Genomic DNA, 24,784 nt, shown 5'->3' on the forward strand with positions numbered 1-24,784 from the left:
ATAAGGGAAAATTCTCGACCAGATCCAATGACCGATACTGTGAATTAAGATTCCTATTGAGTCTAGTCTAAGATTATATCCGTCGCAGCCACAGGTTACTAAGCTAGTAATGTGCAACATATATCATTATATAGACTAATCTACGTGATTTTTACTCAGACTCAAACATAAACTTTATTCGTACAACAAGTATACTTATGAACGTCAAAAATAACTTAAATTAATTAATAAGTTAAATTAAAGTCAAGGGCGTAGAGCGGGTAAGAAGAACTTGCAAGAAACTCTCCGCAACTCTTTTTAATCGCCATGTATTGAGTCATACAAATTGTTTGAACTGAAGCAAATCAATCCCAAGGATTAAGATCATTTAAGTATTCGTCAAAGTTATAAAACACTTTATTGATTAATTTACGTTTAACGAGGACTTTGAATTTATTTAGTGATAATTCTGTAATTTCGATTGGGAGTTTGTTGTAAAAAGGAATACAATTTCCATATAAGGAGTGGTTTATCTTCTGGAGCCTGGTTGGTCGTACACTCAATTTAGTTCTGTTTCGAGTATTATACTGGTGAAAGTCACCATTTGTTTTAAAATCGTTTATATTGTTTTATACATACAACGAGGCATCAAGAATATATTGACCAGATAGTGCCATAATATTTAGTTCTTTAAACATATTCCGTACTGACTCCCTCTGAGAAACACATGTCTACACTTCAATTTGAGTTTTGTCTCCTCCTAACAATTGCGTTTACGATGCGAGTGGTGGAAACAATATCTTTATAAATAAAGTGGAAAGGTACCTTATGTTTTTAGCAAAGATTTAAAAAACTATCTTTAGAATACATATTCCTATGAATTTCTTAGCGAGAAATACAATTTTCTTTTAACCAATGACACTAAATATGAAGTGGGTTTTAGGAGCCCCTCCGTAGACTAATGTACCTAATCTTAATAGGAATCTTGGTCATCAACACTTCCGAAAAATCTACTTAAGGCTCACTTTGCTGATAGTAACGTTTATAAAGTGCCTATACGCCGTTAAATTTGAATTGATTTTTTAATTAAAAAAAAAAACTATATCACCTATAATTTTAGCTGCTTTTAAAATATTAACACAGAAACGGGATTTCATCCATTCATTTTCATGCATTTCAAATGTTTTTTTATAACTTCGTATATACTTAGCCTTTCTTACTTACTTACAGCCTTACTTACTTAGCCTTTCGAGAAACACTGATTATTCCCATTTAAAACTATTAACTAAACTTTACACTTATTTTCTTAAATTTGGATGTATTGCATAATATAATTATAACATAAATATTTCGCATTCGCAATTTGGCGCTGGAGTTCAATTAAAACGTCAAATTACAAAACAAAAGTATAAAAAGCCTCTCCGTTCGTCGATAAAACAGTATGATTCTGAAACATCATGTGATAAAAACGGAGATAGTGACATCTTATGCATAAACTATGTACTTTTATTAAAGTTTTTAAAAGACATATGGCGTTTATGGAAATTCGAGATATCTGATCAAGATTAAAAACCTTAGTTACAAAAATACATTTTTTTAAATCACTACACTCATTTACTTAATTGTTACATATAAGAATAAATATAATTTTCATAAATAATATTCTATGCTTGTGCCATCTAGAGATATGCAACGATAAAATTAATGCCATCTTGTGACAATGACTCGAAATTGTAACGAAGTTACTTAGTTTTGCCGTGGCGCTCACAACCCAAACAATGTATTCCAACATGGTGGCAATGTGGTACACAGTTTGAAAATGCAGGCCGTGTCATGCTTTGAAAAAAATCATTTTAAGCGTGAATTTGTTGGAAAATGTCGGACCCTAAACGTGCTACTATTATAACAGTGGGTGCTCCAAAAAGTGTAAAGAATAATGTGAATAAAACAGTGAGATTAGCTATAAATCTGGACGAAAGCAACGAAAGTAAATATCCTGAGCTGAATTACAAGGAACTAGTCATAGCAGCAGCAGTAAGTTATCACAGAAAATCATAGTATTTTACGCAACCATACTGGTTTTTCAGCTCTTTGTAACATAAGGAAGCTTGTGGAGAGTTAAAACCGGTGTAAATAATGGGTTTGGCGGCTAGAGACAGGTCCGCAAACAGAAGTGTAAATTTGCCTTAGAATATTTTTTGCTTACGTTACATAGGTTTCGTATTAGGTTTGTTACATGATTTTGCGTTCACGAGCTGTAGAAAAAGCCCAGATATCGGTCGCCATGTTTGCAACAATCTTTGATGAACGTTGTCAACCTAGGACATCAACTTGCGAGGGCAATGTTTTGATCCAATTGGTTTCAACTTTATCGCTGTTTTCTTCTAATATAATTATTGTTATTTAAATACAATGATATAAGAAAAGCAATTTGCATGTTTGGGAATGACAGTCGTGGCTTATTGTGACAGGAATTGCAGCGAAAGTAGTCTATTCGTATGACCTAAGTTAACCCGCCTATTGCAGTGTTATTTCCGGCAAATGCATGGGTAAGGTTACTTTCTAATATTTTATTTTCGATATTAATAGGAAACGGGTATCATGATAGAGTAATTACCGTAATTATATGCGATTTGAAATAATAAATATAAAATGTAAGATATCGCTTGTTGAATGACGTAGGATCTATTTACATTCGGTAATTTGATAATATACAAGAAATAAAAGAATATGTTCTTTGGTTTTTTTTATTATTATCATAAAGTTTATGTATATGTATATGATGTATATGATAGCTTATGTACTGCGAGATTTGTAATGTTGGCACGAGTTTGCAAAACTTGCAGGTTGGTATAGATCTATTTATGTATAGTATTTTCGCGTTTTGCAATCTCGCTCGTCTCAAGCTCTGTTTTTGTCAATCGATTGGGGTAAATAACAGTTAGGTTATGTGATACGGCCCGTTTTGCGCCTGTGTGTGTTATATTTAGTGTTCAGGTATATAATGTTTATTTACATCTGTCTTTGTGTGATCGCGGTTAGGTTATTTTTTGTTCCGATTGTAAATAGAGCGCTTACGAATAGATTATGGTTGTGATTTGTGTTCAGCCCATTGTCTGAGATTAAATAGAGCAATGACGTTATAATGATCAGACTGTGTTTATGCTTAATAATAATGGATGAATTAATGCAATATTATGAATTAGAATTTAATATGTTGATAACAAAACGAAAATTATTACATTATTATAAGAGATGAAATCTTTTTTATTGAAAAAGTGGATTAAAAATTTTGAAATGCTGATTTACTGTAGTTAGGTAAAGCGCGGAAAATTATTTTGATAGGTGTTTAGCTTTGAGGTGTATATAGCTATATATATATTATATTACTGGTTCATCACGAGTTTAACAATTTGATTTCGTAGTTGATTTTTAATTAGTTAATATGACCTTGTAATTTGTTTATTATGATTTTTACAGAAAAAGAAAAGAATAGAAAATGGAAAGACTGCTGGGCTGGACCCATTCTCCGATAATGATGACGATGTGGAAAGAGTGGCAAGGAAATTTGAACAAAAATATGTAAGTTGCTGTTTTCTTTTGTCATTATATGTGCCACTTAATAATGACTTGACCAACAAGAAATTTGAATTATTTTTATTATTAAAAACCTATTTAATTATTGTTATTAAAATTACAAATTACTTTTAATTTTACAATTTTTTTTCTTCAATTTAAATCAATTATATTCAATTTATGGTGCCAGAAAAAACATGCAGACTAGTATTTCCTTAACATTTTAAAAATATGGAATAATTATGTTTTATATGTGAAATATATTTTTAATTTTATATATTAGACTGTTACTACAACTTTGAACAGTGTGTTATAAGCTTCATCTAAATGCCTATATTTTTTATTCTATGCTTTGTACTGATTGTGTTAGTAAACAATTGTGTAATTTTTTTAAATGATAATATGACAAATTCCTCTGCACTATGCATATGTTACCTATGCCAGTAATAACCACGCTTTATTACAAAGGCTCTTTAAATACAGTATTGTGGCCATTATAATTATTACATTGTATCTCTAACTGTGATTAATTGTAAGACCATTTATTTCACGTATTTAGTTTTAGAATAAGTTTATGAAATTTAGAATAAAAATGTGTGTGTTTTGCTGTAGTTCATAAACATTACCCATATGTTAAAATTCCAAAGTTTGTAATGATAAAAATGTTAAACGGTTAGTGTTAAATGAAGTAATTTTTGACTTAACATTGGTAATTTCCATACATTGTAGACTGGATAACTTACTTTTTAGGGTGGCAAAAGCACATATGGAAGAAAGGGCAGATCGAAATATGAAGAGTTTGCTGACATTGGTGCAGGTTATGATGAGAATGATTCCTTCATTGATAACACACATGGAGTAAGTGCCTTTACATTTTTTATTTCTGTTTTCAATAACTTGTACTATATCATAAGTGAGATATATATCTATATCATTCCATAGCGCAGTAATTTCATAGGACAGATATCTAGTTTCACTCAATGTGTTTCCCAGACATACAATAGTAACTTGTCCTATAAATAATGTGGTACCTGATCTATAAATATATGCCCACTACATTCTCAAGCATTTAATTAAGTATACAAGCAGATTAAGTGTTGTATAGATAAATAATCCTAGGACTATAATATTTTTTTAAAACTAAGAACAAAGTTCCTGCACTATTGTTATTAGATATTTTAAATTCCAGTATGACGAGATGATTCCACCAGAATGTGACACACTGTATGGAGGATTTTACATAAACAGTGGGTCATTGGAGTTCAAGACTGTCCCAGAGAATCAAACCCCAAACTCTGATGGTGATGTCAGACGGAATAAGGTAAGTTTATAATTTACTAGCAGCCTGGTCAACATTTTTCTTTGATATATTATTGTTCTAATGGATTACTAAGATTGAATTTATTTGTTAATGTAATTTTTTTCTCGTTGTACCATTTTATTATGTAAAAAAGATTTAATAAATCCTAAATAAAAAAATTGCAGAGGCGACTGTCTTCAAGCAGTAGTGAAGAAGAATCATCGGACAGTTCAACTAACTCTGACAGTCAAGATGTAAAGGAAAATAAGACGGTGCCAAATGGAAACACAGACTCACACAAAACCGAACACCGGAAGAAAGTAAGTTCTTATGTAACATTCTAAAGTCATAATCTCTTTAGCACTGTCACACTTCATAAAGAATAAAAATATACTGCAGTTGTCATTCTAGAATATGGGTCACATGAGTAAAATATTTTCTAACAATTATGTCTATGTCTGAAATATTTTCCCTTTTTTTTTCATATTTACTGTATTTTTATATGTAAAGTATTTTCTTGTACCACATAACCTTCCAGTGAAAAGAAGTTTATATTGTATTTTTTTTTGTTTTTACGCTTAAAAAAAACCTTTTTAAAAGTATTTAGTTTTTTGTTATTCTAATAAGTTTAGATTACTTATTTTGTGTGAGAATTTTTTGTTGGAATAAAAATCTAATTAATTGTTTTTCTAATACAAAAATATATTGTATTTTATGAAGTATTTCATTTCCAATTTGCAGAAAGTAAAAAAGAGTGAAAAGAAGAAATCAAATGTCAGTCAGTCGGACACAACAGCACCGACTTCGGGGAAACAGACATCGGATGGTAAAACTCTTTCCTATTATATAATTCGGTATATGATATTGTTTTCTTTGAGTATCAGGCTTGTAAGTAAATGTAGCATTCCCTAAGTGTATGTTTGTCCACAACTTTATTGTTAACTAAGGAATATCCGGATGATTTTTTTACAGGTTTATTTCAATTTAGGAAAATTCCAATTAATAATATGTGTTTAGTTTCTAGATATTGGTGTCTACCTACATGTAATAGACATACCTAGGTAAATAATGTAGATATGTATTTGGAGTTGGTATAATTTTTGTTAACTTTCTTAACAGAGGCATGTCCCGAAGGTTCGAGTACATCACAATCTGACTCTCTGACTTCGAAGCCTGCACCGAGTTCTGAAAATCTCATCACTTCGGATAGCTCCAGGTATTAGGGTTTCCTTTATTAATAGTGTGTCGTCCAACATCTGTGTCCTGCAATTTTTGTAATGTATAATGTAATAGGAGGCATTCGGGCTGGATGCTCATCTGATGTTAAGTGATAACATGCCCATGGACATTGAACGCCAAAAGGCTCGCAAAGGCGTTGTTGTACATGTGTGTGATGTGCAATATGCTTTTGAATTTTTTTAACCAAATTGTATTTGATATCTATTTCAAGATAAAAATGTAGTTTTCATTTTTTTTTTTGTGAAATTCTTCATTAATTGTCAGCTCCTTTATAGCCATTACTACACACTGATAGTTTAACCACTCCAGTAGTTTAAAAGTTTCTTCAAAAGCCCCCATGTCCCCTTTTATAATATTACTATATATATTTTGTTTTAATATTTATTATGTATAGAAAGATTTATATAATTTAAAATTTTTATTAGTATGGAATGGATATGAATTTATTTGCAAGATTAGTACAATCTAATCTTTGCATTCTTTCACACAGTTGTCATACATAATTAAAAGGTAGAATTTTAAATATTATGATTCATCATTTTAGTCAATTATCTTATCACTACATCACGTTGTTAAAATATCTTATTAAATTATCAAATTAATATAAATTTTAATGTTTACTCATATAATATTAATATAATAACTATAGTGAGTTAACCTAATAATATGACTTAAGAAGAGAACTGAACAATAAAAAAATCTTCTTTAATATACCTCTATAATTAGTTTCCGCACTTAGACTAATAATTGGTCCGTTGTGCAAGTCCTGGCTAATTTGACCAGCCTAGTCTGACGGTCGTTGTTTGACCACAGCCTTCCACGACCACGTGGCTGTTCCTCTGCAGGCTTTCCTTCAGAGAGCCCCATGTGCAGAGCTGGGAGAGCTGGGGTTTCAACGCACAACCTCTAGCAATAAATGTTGAATGTTTCAGGGAACCAGAGGCGAAATTCGAAGTGAAATTGCCACAGATTGTGAGTGATGCGCTGGAGAAGGTGCAGTTGGTGAGTCGAGAGAAGGATAATCCCGGGAAGGACCTGAAGAGCAAGACTGATCAGTGTATATTGAGGTGGGTGGCTTAGTATGGAATTGTTCAAAATAATTATATATATAGAATACTGAGAGATATTTAGAAGATATACTTGAACTGCCTTCCTTATAACAGTTTCATATGGGGCTTGGTGAAGCAAAAACTTGGCGATAAAATGGTTTTATTGTACATTTAGAAGAATATTTTTTTTAATACTGAAGTTACAGGTTCGAACCCTGCGTGTGTAACCATGAACTTTTCTCTCTATGTAGGTATTTAACCCTCGTACGAACGAGACCCTTAGACCCAAAATTGCTTATTAGAAAGATTGAATCGCGGAACACATAGAAATCCGCGGCCTATACCTAAAAGGGTTGTTTTTATAAGTGTACATATGTATGTATTGGGATGTTGTCCTCGGTCATAGAGTTAGGACTGACTTCGCCAGATGCAATATGCAAGCAGACTACATTTGTAATAAAGTAAATACATACACACACACACACACAACAATCTAAAAATACGACTTAAGGACTGGCTCGTGAACACACCCTACGCAGAGTTAGAACTTCTTCTGAAGCCTAGTATGTAGTTACAGACTTTTTTCTCTCTCTGACTCTTTTATTCACTTATGCACGCAAGCGTGTTGATAACAGTTAAAAATCAATAACAAAAATAAATAAAATAAAAGATGTTAATAAATTATATATATTGTTACGAGCTAGGGGATCGGATAGAAAATGCCGTGGAGTTATTCAAGGGTTTATTTCTTGAAAAATCAATGAGGAATTTATGGGCACAAAATTAATTGCAGAGATGCACTAGTTACACACACAAAAACACAGTCACTAATTACTTCACTTATGCACTCTTCACACTGTACTTTATCACTTGTATTCACTTTATTCGCACTTTATCGCTTCGGTGTTCCTCTCGTGTTATCGCATTTAAAACCAAAGGCCTAATCGCGTTTCGGCTCGCTTATATATCCCTGGGAATAATTCTAAACAATATTCGAGAACTTTCTAGGCGGGCTTGCTACTGAGTAGCGATTGCACAATTCTAGAACGTCCGCACTCTTTGTCTCTTTCGCACGTTGCCCCGTACTTGTCGTACGGCGTTCTAGAGTGCTCGTCTAGTTTCGAGAAAGTTCTGATCTTCTCTCTCTCTCTCTTGTATCATTTCGTCCTTGTCTCACACCTAGAAAGTTTGGTCTAGAATATTCCTTCATCAAAGGTCCCCTGAAAACTGCACCACTCTACTAGACATGTTCTGAAACCGACTGAAAAAATGTTTCAGCTTCCTGAAAACTAGGGTAACATTATGGAAATTACAATTTTCTAATATGTGATTGACCCTCTCCTGAAACGGTCAGAAATCATATTACAGCCTGCTGAAAAGTTCTCTAACTAGTGGAAAAATCTAGAAACATTGCAGTCGACCCGTCTTCGTAACAATATATTAAAATTTTTAAGGAATGTATAATTAAGTTGGTTATGAAAGAGCTGGAAACCCTGACTCAGTATTTGTTACTTAAAAGGGTTCCCAAATCTTAAACATTGCAATGCAATCGTACTTAAAATGAATAAAAACTATTTTTTTTAATATATTAATAAGTTTTATGAAATATGTCCTCAGATTGGAGCAGAGCCTCAACAAGAGCGGAGCGTCGAGCCGCGTGCGCCGCGAGACGTGGAGCGCGGCCGGAGTGCTGCTCGGCTGCTCACGGGCAGCCCTCCTGCAGCGGACGAGGAAGCTCTCCGGCCACGGTGAGCTTTGGCCCATTAATTTATTACAATTATGAAATGAGATTCCGTGATGTAGGACCAGACTCAAAGGTATGTTCGGGGTTAGCGATAAGGCTGCCCGTTGCATCCCTTATAATGTGGTAGTTTTTTTTTAATTGACCAAATTATATCAATAATCCTTAAAAATGTTTAATGAAAATAAATATTGACATAAAATCTAGATTTTGTGTGATCCATTAATATCTGTCAATATTTATTGTGTGTGTGTGTTGATTTGTATCAGAACTCACGTGTCAGATGTTGGATGATGGGTTTTACAAAATAAATCCAAGTAGAGTATTTTTGTGTTTATGCTTATCAAACCATAGCATTAAAGTAAGTTAAAGTTTGGCCTGCATTATGGCAACACAGGCCGTCCATTATTCCGTTCTACGGCCTTGATTTGAGAGCTGGCAATAAGCATTTTATATACATTTCTGTTTTTGACGTTCATAAGTGTACATTGTGTTACCCGTATCAATAAATGATTTTTGACTGCTGATAATGAAGTCAATATCATTTGAAAGTGTAGTATGGCCCGTTGATTCAATATATATTGAGACAGTTATTTAGATATTTATTGAACGTCTGGCCTCTGCCTATAAGTTATAATTAATATAAGTATAAATATAAATACAGACACTCCTTATTGTGTACATCTTTTAACGGGAGGTATTAAGATTGTGTTCGGATATTTTTAATTAAATTATATATATATAAAATAATTTTTTCACGAATGTTTTACTTGTTAAAATTTTTTTATTATTATTTTTTATGTAATAACTAGCTGATGCTAATGTTTATGTAATAGCTCCCCGTGAACTTCGTTTCTCCTTGATATGATTTTAGCCTACCTTCATTTTGCAATAGAGGGTACACCAGAGAGTGTTCGGTTTTCCGGAATGAAAACTTTTTAGGTTTTGCTGTGAATAAGCTGTTTTTCTCTATATAAACCTCAGAGTTCAAGTCATATATTTCTAACTAACAAATAAAATTTAGGGGAGGATTAACACTTAAGTTTGATTCACAGACTTAACCAATTAAAAAAATTCTCAAAAATCTGTCGAGACACTAAAAGTTACAAAAATAATATAGTTAATCACATTTTTCGGAATTCCAGCTTCGAACCAGAGCCAAACCAGTCCAACCCAGCCAACTACAACTCCGGCCCCGACCCCAGCTCCGACTCCAGCTCCAGTGGCAGCCCCGGCCCCGGTGACCGTCTCCAGAGTCAGCGTTCCCGTGAAGAGAAAAGCGGAAGACAGAACCCTTACGGAGGACTTCAGCCGGCTCTCACCTGATGAGAAGGAGGCCGAGGTCGTGGAGACCTTGCGCAGGTAATATTAAACAGGTTTTATAATATATTAATGTATATTTCACAGTTAAAGAACTATATACTTAAAGCAATATTAAACTAAATTACATTTTATACTAACAGTGTTGAAATCATTAATTTTTCATATGTAGACTTTGTTTAAAACGACGTTACTATATATTTTTTTTATATATATATAATAGGGGGCAAATGAGCCTGCATGCCCAAAAAGTGCAGTCGAAAAGCCCATAGACACTCATTTTTAGTGGGTGTGTTGCCGGCCTTTGAGGGTTCAAAATAAAATTCTAGCTATTATAATTTATTTTAAAGATATTTTATGCACAGGTCAATTAAACAAACAATCTAAATATTATTGTTGTATAAAAATAAACTGTGATTAAAAATAATAACACTTTACACAAGTAAATAATTGACATTATTGTCAAGTTACACTTATATGTTAACTTTTAAGTCAACGGTTTTGCTAATAATTATTTTTTAACTGTCAGTTTATTATCGTTTACATTTGGCTCCATCTACCGAAATATTGATAAATAAATATACACGAAGTTACTTCTGTAGATTTTGGTAATTTAAACAAAATGGCATTGATAACTATTTACTATACATTTACTAAAAATTGCTAATACTAAAAGATAAAATTTCTTACTAATATTTATTTATTTATTACAGAAATATATACATTATCCTTACGGCCTATGCCGATGCGATAATTCGAGAAACATTAAATAATTAAAATACGTTTATAATATTAAACACATAATTTACAAACACATAATTTAATATTAAACACATATTTATAAAAGTGGATTTTATTCTAAAGACGGGAATTCAATTTAGTGGCGATTCTTTGTATGGATGTGTTCAAACAAATACTATATTTGATAAATAATAAGAATTGTCTTATCTAAGGGGCCATAAATGTATGTGACACTTATGTTATTGGACATATATATATTACAGTATGTGGGAAAAACCAAAGGACTCGTTTTGGCTGATTTTGACTGCTTACATTTGGTTTACGCTTCTAATTATAACATATATATATGTCGGAGAAACACCTTTCCCAGTGACGTCATCAACAGTGGTTGCAGGTTTGGTGGGCGTCATGAGGGTAAACAAAACACGACGATTGTAGTTTTCACAATATTTTATTTACACTGATGATACACTGATATCTTATGGTAGTTATTTAATAATAAATTATAAGTTTTAAGACCGAGCAGTGAGTTCAATGAGAGAGAGACCAAAACTCAGGGATCCAACTCGATCCGTCTCCACTTCAAAAAGGCCCCGTAACAACCAACGGACTGGCCTATATATAGATGGAGCTTCGACCCCACTCGAGCAAAATGCTCTGCTCTCATTGGTCGTTTGTTTAATAACGATTACAATCTTATAAATTAGAAAAACGTAACTAATTTTAACTAAAATCACTAATTTGTTAACAGAAATATGTTTTAGGTTTTATAATATCGTAAAATCGCGTATTAAGTTAAATTAAGATTAATGCAACGTGTTTGAATGATAAAGAGAATTTAATGTGTTATTGTACAATCAACAAGCAACTCGTTGAATGGCTTCCTCCGACATATATATATATATATATTTGACTTAGTAAAGTTAGGTTACATAACCCAGAAAAATAATTACATAAAATAATATAGTGTTTAAAATTCTCATAGAAAAAAAACACAAGGTACATTGTGTCCTTTGTTATGATAGGTTTATCCTATTCAATAACAAATTGGTCAGTGTACTTTGAACAATTCACCCAATTGTAACGTGTGATTGTGAATGTTGTTCTGCATGATATTTAAAGTGAAAATAATCAATGTATGACATTGACTGCAGCGCCTTCTGCCGGGCTGATTTGCTAATATAAACCATAGACTATAAATAACAAAAAAAATATGGCAAGAAAAAGACGGAATAAAGAACATTTTAAGTGTGTAATGTGTGTGCTGTGGTTGTAACCGGTCCTGGCTCAGCATAATGCTGAGGAGCAGAGTTGTTCCAAAGCACTGGTCATTTTGCCGGAGACCAGGACAGTTAATTTGCAGTTATCAATACAATTACTGCGATTTCAAAGCAATTTGCATTTTTAAAAAGTTATCGCTTTTTCTCTTCTCTTTTCTAGTCCTAATAATGACAAATATGAGTTGCTGTTGGTAATTGTTAATGGTAAAATTTTGATATAATAAAATGTCGCATACAGTACTCTAACAGATTATATATTTACATTTAATTTTTATTTTCTAGTCAAATATGAATTAATAAATATGACAATAGTATTGTCTTTTGTTAACATAGCTTTTACACATTTAAAGAAAATGCTCTTTCACCGGATTACAGCTATTTGTATTATTATAAACTTATAATTATTTTACATAATTTTAAATTTCTCCCAGCCTTACAGCGTGCATGGTCACTGTGACTGAAGAGAAAAGGTGTTGAAAGTCGAAAGCATCACAGCCGTAGAGAAAGATGTGTTATCTGTATTTATATCCCCGGAGTTGGTGTTAAATAAAAGATGATGATTTAAACTTAAAATTATGTAAAATAATTATAAGTTTATAATAATTCAAATAGCTTGAATCCGATTAAAACATTGTTTTCTGTCAATGCGTAAAAGCTATGTTAACCAAAGACAATACTAAGTTAAAATGTATTAAATTTCAGATTGAAAGCGCTGATTGATGAAAGGAAGCCTGACATGATAGCCACGTATAATGCGGAATGTGAACGCGTACAGGAAGAGAGGTACCTTATTTGATTCTTTTTTTTCAACAAAGTAAGTATTTTAACAAATTTATCCAAAAAATATTCATTTAAATCAGTTACATTCCAAGTTAAGTAAGTCCAAAATTCATTAAAATCGGTTCAGTAGTTTTTGAGATATACACTTTTTTGGAGGGACCTTATTTTACTAACAAATGTTTTAACTGTTTTCAGGAAAAAGCTCCAAATAGCGTCGGCCGACGGTATGCCCCACGTGGACAAGCGCCTCCCCAAGCGCCGCTTCCCATGGTGCGCCTTGAGCAGGGCTCTGCTGGCGAGGCTGGGCCGCCTGGCTGGCAGCCCGGCGGACGCGGCCACGCTCTTGGCCAAACGCGCTCTGCCGCTCTTCCCGGCGGGATTCGTCAGGATGCCCACCCTGCTGCGGCAGGCCGAGTGAGTTTTTACCTGATTTAAACTTATAGTAATGGGTATTATATTGAGCAGTGTTGGCTTAGTGGCTTCAGCGTGTGACTGTCATTCTAGAGGTCGTAGGTTCGGTTAGGTTTAAAACAGAATCTAAAGCCCAGACCTAAAATGGTTGTAGCGCAATTGATTTGTTGTTATATTGGAAATAGCTTGCTAATTAAGTTTAGAAAAATTATTATATTTTTATTTTAATATTATATGTTTATTTTGTTTAAAAAATAAAATAAATTGTGATAATTTCAATTATCAGTCTTTGGCAAGTGGGTGATCGACCACCTGTGCCTGACACGAGCTGTGGGTCCTAAGTCTGGCCGGTTTCCTCGCGATGTTTTCCTTCACCGTTCGAGCGTATTGACGAGTCGCACATTCAAATATTAAAATTATAAATGACGTCTTCATTTCAGCCTCAACAAGGACATCAAAGCGACAGATCTGAAACGTCAGGCCTTCGGTTCGACGTCTCAATCCCAACCGGTTCAAATGTTCAGTGAGCCCATTCAGTTCCCCAGCTCGCTCACCGTCACCACCACGACCAAGCCGACGGAGAAGCCGGAGAAGGACAGGAAGACGGTCGGAGTCCATGCGAACGACAAAAAGGAATTGTCGACCGTGAAGAAGAAAGAAGCCCTCATTCGAGTGAAGTCTCCCGCGGCCCTCAACGACATGGTCAAGAAGGACGAGGTCACCCATAAGCAGATAGAGAGCATGAAGACGTTGGAGAACAACATCCCGCATCCGATCTTAATACCCGTGAACTTCGCCAAACCGGACAAGAGACCGCCGGAGAAGAAGAAGAAGGACGTGCTGATCGTCTCCGACGTGGATCCCCTGGCCGAGGCCCGGGACGACAGCAGTAGTGATATAGAAGTGATCGAGGACAAAGTGACGGAAGAGAAGTGTAGTGTTAGTGAAAGTGACAAAGTGCCTTCGGATAAAGTGAAAGGTGTGGAGTTTACCAAGCAAGAGTTCGAGCTGCTCATGAAGGATTTACAGGAGATGGAGGTAATTTTGTTGACGGTTCTTATTCTGAATAATATTCGGGGGTCACAAGCTCTAGGTGGAGACCGATGTCCTTGACCAATGTTGATTTTAGTATTTAGATGTTTTTCTTCACTGACGGAGCAAGGAAGCGTTAGTGGTGGTGAAAATGTTCTGAATAAACATACTTCAAAGTTTAGGACATCCTTGCCTCGATAGGTTATCCAATTCCAATTAGATACATATGTCGCAGCCATCTAGTTTAATAAGCCATTCAATTAACAGCCTAGCCTTTTAACTAAACAGCGCCGTTTAACTAGCGGCCTCAACTAGATATTCAGCCGTTTGATCAAACAGCTAGGCTAAACACATGGATCGAGACTTTGTTAGTTGTTGATTGTTAAGGGCTTCCTCTTGTAAAGTTACGATGCGGGGCGGGGATTCAATTACGCGTTATTGTTAATATTATTTCCATATATTTACACCACATAATGGTAACTTTTAGGTATAAAGAGTATGAGAACTGGGGGTGGTCTCGTTACGTTTTACTATTGGATACGGAATCGTTACGGCGCGTTTCATTGAGGGGGAGGGGAGATGCTCCCTAATATAAATTTAGTTCCATTTTCTGCCACTCTTAAACTCTTCAAACTGTCAATAAGGCCTCGGCAGACCACGCCTTTGGTAGTGTTTTCCGAAGTATAATGGTAAATGTAATAATGTGCATTTAGTTGTGACTCAAGGAATTTAATGTTTAAAGAAATATTGTTAAAGGCAGATGTTTTATTTTTATTTCTGCTACACTATCGTACAAACGGTTAAGTATCTTTCAGGCCGCTAGTTCAACGGCGAAGTTAAAAGGCTAGGCTGTTAATTGAATGACACATACATCAAACTGATAATTTTCTTCTTTTATATTAACATAACATCTAATTAAGATGTGATATTATTGATTGTGTACATTTGCTTAGGACATTTTTAGCATTTTGTCTATTCTTTTATCATCCCGGTAGTTTTTGGAATCTTTTTACCAATGTATGGTTGCTGTGGAGGTTATATGGAAACCTGTATATGTTGATTAACCATGTAAAACAAGACTCCGCCATGATTATTTCATTTGTGATTCTTATTTCGGTGTGATGGTGAAGAACTGAGACCTTGGGAGATTCCGTGTTTTGCTTTATTGTCAATGGTTAGGTTAGGGTAGTCTTGTTGCCTAGGAACAGGTTTCGTTGACTCACTTGTCTGACTGAACTTTAGCGAGTTGATTGAATATCGATTTTTAATTGTCCAGAGATTCAATTAACTCTCTGATTTAACTGCTTTACTGCGACATATGTCCCATACACAGATCAAGAAGTGAGAAGTAGGTTTTCAGTTGTTATTCTTGGCTACTTTTGTCCTGTTCCACTTGTTTTATCGATAAAAATAAAATATCAGGCGGTAATATTATTTTACAAAAATCCTTCGACTTAGGTACCTTGAAGCAGCCGTGCAAGAGGGAAAAACGTATGTAGGAGTCGCAGCTAAATTTAATTTTACATGTTTTTAATTTATTTGAGTTTTATTTGAATTCAGGATTTATATATTAACGGATATTTTTTATGAACTTATTTCATGACCACGGATACAAGCCTTTTCGACAATATTGGCACATCTCTATATAATTTTTTTTTTTTTTTCATTTATATAAGATAATGTTTGATTTGTTTATTTTATTGATTCTATTAATAATTTTCAGAATTCACAAGAACAGAAAAAGGTAAACTTCAATTCCTTTGGTGGTGTGATAGCAAATGGTGAGTTAAATCGAAATATTTCAAAATAACTGTAAATAGGAATTTACATAAGAAATTATTTTTTTATCATGAATTAGGTTTTGTTCATTTAAACCGGCTTCAAACGATCCAAAAGAGTGTCTGTCTTCCAAATGATATTTATATATATATATATATATATCCTGTATAAATAATTGTTGTTAATTCTGATTGATTCCGGTTTAACATGTAATATTGTGTATACCACTTGAAGATTATTTATTTTCGGTAATAAAAATCAATGTTTGGATTTTCTGAAGCTCTATAACCATTCGTCTCTCTCTTCCCGTGTGTTGAAAAGAGATGGAAATGTTTTTGTTGATTCATAGTTAATCACTCCGAAACGGCTTGATCGATTTTCATAATTTAGAAGGCAGGTCTGATTAGTAATAAGCCTCAGAGCCTTACCTCACCGAGACGCCATGGCGACGTCGTCGACTAGGTCTTTCTGAAATGTGTGCCGGCTTCTGGCTACTTGGTGACGTCACCGAGGAGCCAGAGGAGCCAGTTGTTACGTGTGTTAGCTCATCAATCATATAAACCCTGCTAATTTTAGTTAAAGAAATATAATCTTGCTATTAGGGTAAGAGCGCAAGTGTCACAGTTGTTCAGTTTACTTACTCTGTGCTTTAACGGAACTGACGTCATAGTCAGCCCGGAGGGGATCGTGTCGAAGCAGGGAAAAGGATATAAAAACAAGCTGCACTTGCGCACTCGGGTTAATCACTAAAATTTTAAAATGAACTTGAGTTTATGTCAGCAACGCAACCGTCGCTTAGTTGCGTTGCCCACATAAACTCAATTATTCATCGAATGATGTCAGTGACGTCATCAGGGTATTTTCTCGAATCTTCATAGAGTTTGTGATAAACATCGCTTTGGCTTCGTTAGATACAAACGGATGTACTCCTTTTTTTCTTTTTACGCGCTGGTAATATGATACCATTTCCATGTGCATTTCTGACTGTCGAGACAGTACAGCCATGGTGATGTCGCCATGGCATCTCGGTGAGGTGTGGCCCCTAAGCCCACCCTAAAAAATATTTTTTTATGATTCACATTAAACCACAAATTTTGTATGTTTGTTCTGTATATTATAGAACAATATTTTTCAACAGAAGAACTGTTTAGAGATTCTAAAAATGATATTTGTTTTAACATTGTCTTGGTAAAATTATTTTGTAACATACAAGGGCGATTGCAAATTGAATATATAAAAATATTTAAAATTATTGATTTTGGATAATTGAAAAAAAAAAAGGCCAATTTTGCCCCGCACCACCGCTATGTGTAATTTAAAAGTCTGTAACGTATGATTCAGCCGAGAACGAGTCTTCCAAGCAATTCAACGGGACTGTATTCGATTCGGAAAATAAAAATAAATTGTAAGTTTCGCTTGAGCACGCGGTCTCTGACGCCTAACCACTTGGCTATTCAACGACTGCTCAGAATACGTCGAAGCTAAGCAAGTTTTAAAAAATTTGTAAAAACTGTCAAAAAGAACTTAACTTCGACCTTGACATACCTAAGACTGCTGAATAATGTCAAAAATGACAGTGGATACGGCAAATGCGGAATTTGCTTATTTAAATTTTAACGAATGGGATCTAAGTGGTTAGGCGGTCGAGACCTAATGTAATTCCACGTACGGATATGGTTGCACATGTTAAGATTTTGTATACGGAGTAGTAAATTGGTGACGGAAATTCGCTATTAATCATTAATCAGCCTAATTACTTCTATATGTCTTAAGAGACGTAACTCAAAGTCGATACAGTAAACCCCTTGTAACGCGAAACCCATATAACGCGGAGATTTCTTAAGTTATATGTCTGTAGTGTGAAACTTTATAATGATTAGTTAAGTCCATAATTAGCTTTGCGTACCTTTGCACTGTCATATGGCACCGTTATGAAATTAAACTAAATAATTTATTAAATTTGTGTCCCTTTTGAATGGTACAAAAAGGTTTTACAATTTTCTATAACGCAACTGCGTCTACCAGGGGTTTACTGTATTTACCCCCAACTCTCGACCGGAAATGTTGCCTTATGTGCCAGCTTCCAGTTTTACGAAATAAAATATTCATAAGAAGTTAAAAATATAAATAAAAGTCTAGCAGTGACTTGAAAGTGAAAGAGGCTCGGCTATTCCTCCTTGGTGTACACCATTGTACGAGCCAAGGCTGTACATATACACATGTATATATAGGCTTTCTTAGTTTTATAGGCCAGACAACAACATTTACATTACATTCGTTTCATAGCAATTACCATTATTTCGCATTTATCTATTGTTTTACGCGAGCGGTTAAAGCGCTGATTTTGTGGTCCTTCGAGCCGGACGAACGAGCCAAAGCTGTACAGGCAAGTTACAATGAAAATTTCGAACAATAACATTTGATGAATAATCCTAACAGTAAAACTCTTTCCCATCCACAAGCAAATGTTATAAAAAAAACAGTCCATAGATAATGTAAAAAATTTAAATGTATTTTAGTCAAAGATGTTTTTGTAATTAGCTATTACTGAGCTAACTACGGCGGCTTTCAAGTTGTTTTTATTTACATATCAAATTATCAATTATCAATCAAATCTTTATTTTGTCAAAACACTAGGCGTAATACTAAAACCGCCTGCATAATAATATAACATAATTGTTATACACTTTATGATCTCCAGGAAAAACCCAGGTTATTCCTTGTCGTGGTAAGATTTTGATCGTGGTTTTAACATGGGATGACGTATCTTCTTAGTAGTAGTAGACGCTCATTTGGTTCGTTGTGCGTAGAGGCCTGGCTATCTACGTCAGCCGAGCTCCTTCCAGAGGCTCAGAAGTTTTCTGGGCAATTCGCAGGCTTCACGGAGCGGCCTCACTGCTCCGAGGGTTTTTGGGGGAATTTTCTAAACAGGGGACGATGCACCTTTTGCCTACCTTCTTTTTCACTACCAGAGAGTAATGCGGGCAAGAAGAACTGGCAAGGAACACTCCGTCAATATTTTTAATCATCAAGTTTTGAGTTATACAAATTGTTTGTTAGGCAGAGCATGATGTATAAGTCATAATTGTTTAACAAGACTTTAGAGTTTATTCAGTGACAATCTTGTCACATCTTCTCTAATCTCGCTTGGGAGTTTGTTGTAAAAACGAATACAATTTCCATATAAAGAGTGGTTTATCTTCTGGAGCCTGGTTGGTCGTATGCCGTATATAAGTTAGGTCACTATTATACTGGTGAAAGTCACCATTTCTTTTAAATAAATGAAAAAAGGTTTAATGTAGAAAGTTGCCAATACTTTTATCGGTTTTCGATGAAATCACTGTTCCTCTCTACACATCGTCGCATTCGATGGAACCACTGAGAAAAGCAGTGGGCCCATTCTTCCTTAGTCGTCTCTTATATAGCATTTTCGTACGCTTTCACGTAAAGGGAATACCTCGAATTTTATCTTTAGTTCTTGGGAATTAATGAAATCACAGGGCTCCAGGTCGGGACTGTATGGCGGATATTCACCAGTCCATGCGAGGGTGTTTCTGGTCGTCGGTTAAAGTATGGGGAGTCCATCTGGTACAAAGCTTTCTGACGCCTAAATGTTCGTGTAATATTTTTTGAACTTGACACATACCAATGCCTAGGCTTGCCCGTATCTGCTGATCGGTCACTCTCTTATCTTCCTCTATCATGAGTCGCACAGCGCTGATGTTATCTTCAATAGTCGCTGTTAAAGGACATCCTTCACGTGTAACAAGAGTTTGATTTGCCGCCAATTCACAAAAACAAATGACAAATGACTGCAATACTACATTAGGTTACCAAAGAGTTCTAAAATTGAAATTCAAAAAAAGTTTTCATTAGCTATGTTTGTAACTGGCCAGTCCTAAACATTTTCAGTGTTACCCACGTATCTTTTGGAACATACCTTACTACAAGGCTTCATGAATGTATTGATCCGACGATGGTTGATAGTTATTCCATACCGACTCCTTTATGGAGTGGTGCTTCTGACCTTCACAAACCTGTTCAGAAGCACCCTACAGTTGAATACTGTAGGGCAGAACGATATGAAAGTAGCTTTTTGGACGTGCGTGCTCGTGTTAGCAATATTTATTGTGTTTGGAGTTTTCTAATAAAATACTCTATGTTATTATTCAATTTCAATTATAGATATTTTGATTTACGAAAGCAAAACGTTTTAAATGTACGCGATAGTCATTAATATGTCGATTTTATAATCGAAAATATATCCCTAAACAAAATCTTAACAGATTCATATGCTATCGAAGAAATTATTGCTCTCGACACCTCTGAACTTTATCATTGCTTTCAACGAGTAATTTTCACGCATAAAACACTAATCAGATTCATAATGGTTTAACACTTACTCCTGAATGTCAAAAACGTATTGGATTTGACATGCGGGAGTCGTGTACACCTTCAACTTACAATAGAACGAAATTATTATTTAATTATTTCTGGACTTTTTTTTGTCTTTAACTTTATCTGGCCCGTCTTAAAAACTGGGGCGTGTTTTTGGATGTGGTTAATGCGTTCATTGTGATCAAACGGATTAGTCTAATTAAAGTGTTAGACATATCCACACTCTACGAGGCGACTTAAGGGGCAAGAGTTTGGCCGGTACGCTCACTCGCTTCTTCGCGTTTTCTTATGACAGTCTTGTGTAACGAGTTGTGTATGGCTATTGAATTGTATGAAATGAAACCAATTCAATATGACATCAGTTAAAATTTAAAAAAGTGATTAATTGCAACTACTCGAGGATACCTGAGAAAGAAAAACTTTTAATTACATTTATACCGCCACGGTGGTATATTTTTTATTTATATTTGTGTTATTAACGCGAGGTATAACATCCAGTCACGTCCATCTCATCACTCGTCCAGCCTAAGCTTATGTATAAAAAATGTGTAAGATTTGGGAAGTAAAAGAACCTATGTCAGGATTCCCAGCTCTTTCGTATATATATATATAATGTAAATATATAGTTACAAACCTGTTTCGTGTGTGAGAATTTAAAAACAAGCATGTCACGTTAAAAAGTCAATGTTAAAAATAATGTTTACTATATAGCTTTCGCTATTTGCTTTAAAAACAAACTAGATGTTCAGAGATATAGAAATTACGACTGGTTTGTTGTTTATTGGAACCGGACGTTAGGTAGAGGTACTCGGAGTTGTTGATTAAATGCGCTAAATGTTTTACATTTTAAGAACTGATTCAAAACATTTTTAGGAATATTATTTCGTTTAAGGATCGATAGAAAACTTTGTCCTATTATCTATATAACTATAGGGTATTAATTTGGCGTTAGCACCTCTTAATCAACGATTCCGAGTGACATTTGTGTTGCATTCAGTACTTTCTATACTCTATATGAAATTAATTTCATGTTCATCCATATAAACTACGAAATTAATTGTTTTTTTTTGTGTTGGCTTAAACGTATTTATCGATAGCGTCTCTACTGCGATGGGTTTCTATAGAAATGTAATTTGTTCCAGCGCAGAACGAACTTCTTTCAAAGAAATAGATGGATGTAACACTGTTAATGGTAAGTTTACTTTTCGCAAAGAGGATTAGTCTTTTGGGCCTGTGGTCGAATTTTAAAACACAATTTGACACGATTAAAAGTCGTTTAATTTAACAGTATACAATTTGACAATTGACACGAGAGACAACCAAAAAATGATTAGAATTTGTACTTTATGTAACTATATTATATTTATAAGAGAAATTAATAATTAACTTTGCTTTAGTTAGCTAACTCCACAAATTCGGTCATAGTCAACGACGCGTTCGTCTATCAATAATTTTGTTTTGGCTTACTTTATAAACTCATATCGAAGAATTTATGTCAATTTTTTTCGTATATCGTAAATGATTTTCAATTTTGTTTGGTTACGTAATACTATAAATAACTTCAAATTATACTATCGGAAAGAATTTCAGAGTTAGAAGTCAACTGTCAGAAATGACATCTGACTCGGTAAAATCGTAACCGTTAAATTGATTTATATTTTATATTTCAAAACCTGTAATCAAAATGTTCAATGTGTATATTTTAACACTTGAAGTGAAAGTCGAAACAAAAAGGCGACATTAAAATGATAACACCTAAATTTATAAGAACTTTAAAATTAAAGATCACTACCACGTATGAATTGCACACGTTGTTTTAAACGATAATTTATTTTTTTACAGGTTGACTACGTGCGGATATAACATATAGTCTTAATTATGTATAATGCGTGAATTGCTCGCGTAAGATTTCAGGATTCACACTTCTGTTCAATGACTATGAAATATAAAGAGTCAAACAGAGTCCAGGCAGATTTATTTACTCAAATTTCAATGGTTTTCAGAAGATAAACACGACGTGAAGAGCTTTTCCCAAATCCATGTTAATTTCTATTGAAATTGTCTGTTTGATTCCACTTACAATCGATTCTTTGTAAAAATAGTGATTAATTTCACTGCTCAGTTGCTGCTGTCTCTAGAGACTACTTACTAGTCTTTTCATTTAAAATATATTTGTGTAATTGAATTTAAGTTTTGGCGAAAATATATAATTAAGTTCCTATATCGAAGTTATTATGGAGTAACGTTTTCATCTTAGTGTTTTTATTTTATTTTATCAAAAAACAAAAATACACTGGACAGGTCAAAGATATTTTATAGATACTGAAGTAGGAAACATTCCGTGAGTACAATGTTTTCCGGCTTGAAGGACCAAAAAACCGAAATTGATATTAATTCATTACTAAAACTAAACAAGTTGCTTTTATTTGAAGTATTAGACCTTTTTTTATCAGACTTGCATGTGGACTTTGGAACACTTATAAATCAATTAAAAACTAAAAATATACAATTTTGGTTTAAGTCTGGTCTGTATATATGATATGTCCTATAGCATAGTCGTGACGTCATCGAGAACTGCCTTTAGAAATGGGGTTGCCATTTATGAAAACTTAAAATTATTGTTTAATAATTTTTAATATTTTTTGTAAAAGTCAAAAACATCTAAAATTCGCCGATAAAAAAATAATATTTATGCTGAATGTTTCTTTTAATTTTAAATTTACTGCCAGTTCTCAAATCAAACTAATGTCAACGTTAGTCTTTAGGGTGTCCCAGTTGGATTCTCAATGAAGCGTCCCAAAATTTTCCAAGAAAATTGAAGATATTGAAACATATGTATCGTTACAGCATGTATGCTAATGTGTTCAGTAATTAAGTGGCCTAAACACTGCCGTTGTACCAATTCATGTGTGTCCGAACCTTTTTTTTTATTAGAATTGAACGATTTTTAATAATTTAAATGTGTTTACATGGAGAGTCTGCCTGCATTGTCAGGAGAGAGTTTCATTCCCAGGACACAATTCTGCGGGGACGAAAAATAACATCCAGATCACAAGGATCGTGTAACCCCTCGAGTCTGGAGCTGTTTTATAAATTATGTCTTCGTTTGTTATCTGAACTTTTACGTCCTATGTTTTTATGTTATATGTGAAAATTATTCGTGAACACATTTAAGCGAAATTTACTGTTGGATGAGAAAAACTTGAATTGGTTCCAAATTGTACAAACATCGTAGTTACTTAGATTGTGATTAGAATGTGTCTTTGGCCACGATAAAGTGATGGAAATCTATTTAAAATTTTCCCTAAGCTGCCTTTAAAGGATATGTGGAGCTTTCGCATGGTTTTTTAAAGAAAATTTAATTCTATATTTTGAATACTGTGAGAAAAGAATGCAGTCTGTGAACAATTTTATTTATAAACAGTTTCGATTTGTCAACGTCATCGCTGTATGAAACTTGACGATAGTCGGATTGTGGCTTTCCTTAACTTTTTTGTTTTAAAAACTATGTGGCTGAATGACACTTGACAGTTGACAGATTGACGTGGCCAATGTGACAAGTAGACGATCTTGTAAGTGTTTGCTATCAGATAGTCAAATATATAAATAGTTAATAATGCTTATTGTATAATAGTTCAGCCCTACTAAATTATTTGACTCCACAATCCCCTGAAAAGAGTATATATACAAAATCTATGAATTAGCCGACTCTGTTGTCTCGCTCTATTCGTTTTGTGGACAAGGATAGCTATAGCTTAAGAAGGTATCGCCGTCCTTGTCGTGATCGTTATGAGTTGGAAACTAGTCTAAAGATGGAAAGGGCAAAATTATTTTTGCAATCAAATGTTTTCGTGTACATTTATAAATTCCAAATTATGTCAAATGTATGAATAAATATTTATAAAGATTTGATTGTTTTATTGTACCCGAAACCTGTTTAGCATCCGATGTAAAACTGACGTGTCTGTTGTCGTGAACGAGATGGTACAAGGAAGGTAAGTGGTAAATGCAGTGGCGAAGCTACCCAGGGCTAGGCGGGGCAGTGCCCCGGGACCCTCAATCTCGGAGGACCCTGAAATCCATGCCAGAAATCTCGATCGAACTCAACTATTGAGAATTTCTTCCATTTCCGAAATAATAGGTTGCAATCTCACTTTAT

General features: G+C 34.1%; 1 protein-coding gene across 6 annotated transcripts; it reads left to right on the forward strand.

The window, feature by feature from the left end:
• The first annotated feature begins 1,747 nt into the window (after nt 1-1,747).
• LOC123717671 (ubinuclein-1) lies at nt 1,748-24,515 on the forward strand. 6 transcript variants are annotated; one of them, XM_045673795.1, is made up of 17 exons: nt 1,748-2,013; nt 3,460-3,561; nt 4,306-4,413; nt 4,745-4,876; nt 5,041-5,175; nt 5,597-5,681; nt 5,975-6,071; nt 7,027-7,161; nt 8,761-8,891; nt 10,030-10,246; nt 12,928-13,008; nt 13,201-13,419; nt 13,857-14,454; nt 16,172-16,229; nt 17,569-17,632; nt 21,768-21,817; nt 22,468-24,515. In XM_045673795.1, the coding sequence occupies exons 1-17, from the start codon at nt 1,855-1,857 to the stop codon at nt 22,470-22,472; spliced, it is 2,376 nt and encodes a 791-aa protein (XP_045529751.1). In that variant the 5' UTR covers nt 1,748-1,854; the 3' UTR covers nt 22,473-24,515. The 6 variants fall into 6 exon arrangements, with proteins under 6 accessions (XP_045529751.1, XP_045529752.1, XP_045529754.1 ...); XM_045673796.1 differs by having other exon boundaries at nt 21,773-21,817; XM_045673798.1 differs by lacking the exon at nt 17,569-17,632.
• Nucleotides 24,516-24,784: the final 269 nt, after the last annotated feature.

This window comes from Pieris brassicae, chromosome 13, assembly GCF_905147105.1.
Source record: "Pieris brassicae chromosome 13, ilPieBrab1.1, whole genome shotgun sequence".
NCBI lineage: Eukaryota > Metazoa > Arthropoda > Insecta > Lepidoptera > Pieridae > Pieris > Pieris brassicae.

Excerpts from the sequence above, each read along its gene's own strand:
- LOC123717671 (XM_045673795.1), top strand. The coding sequence starts at position 1,855 with ATGTCGGACCCTAAACGTGCTACTATTATAACAGTGGGTGCTCCAAAA. Across the intron at positions 4,877-5,040 it reads GTGATGTCAGACGGAATAAG|AGGCGACTGTCTTCAAGCAG; the intron begins GTAAGTTTATAA and ends AAAAAATTGCAG. Across the intron at positions 16,230-17,568 it reads TGGTGGTGTGATAGCAAATG|CCGAGAACGAGTCTTCCAAG; the intron begins GTGAGTTAAATC and ends CGTATGATTCAG.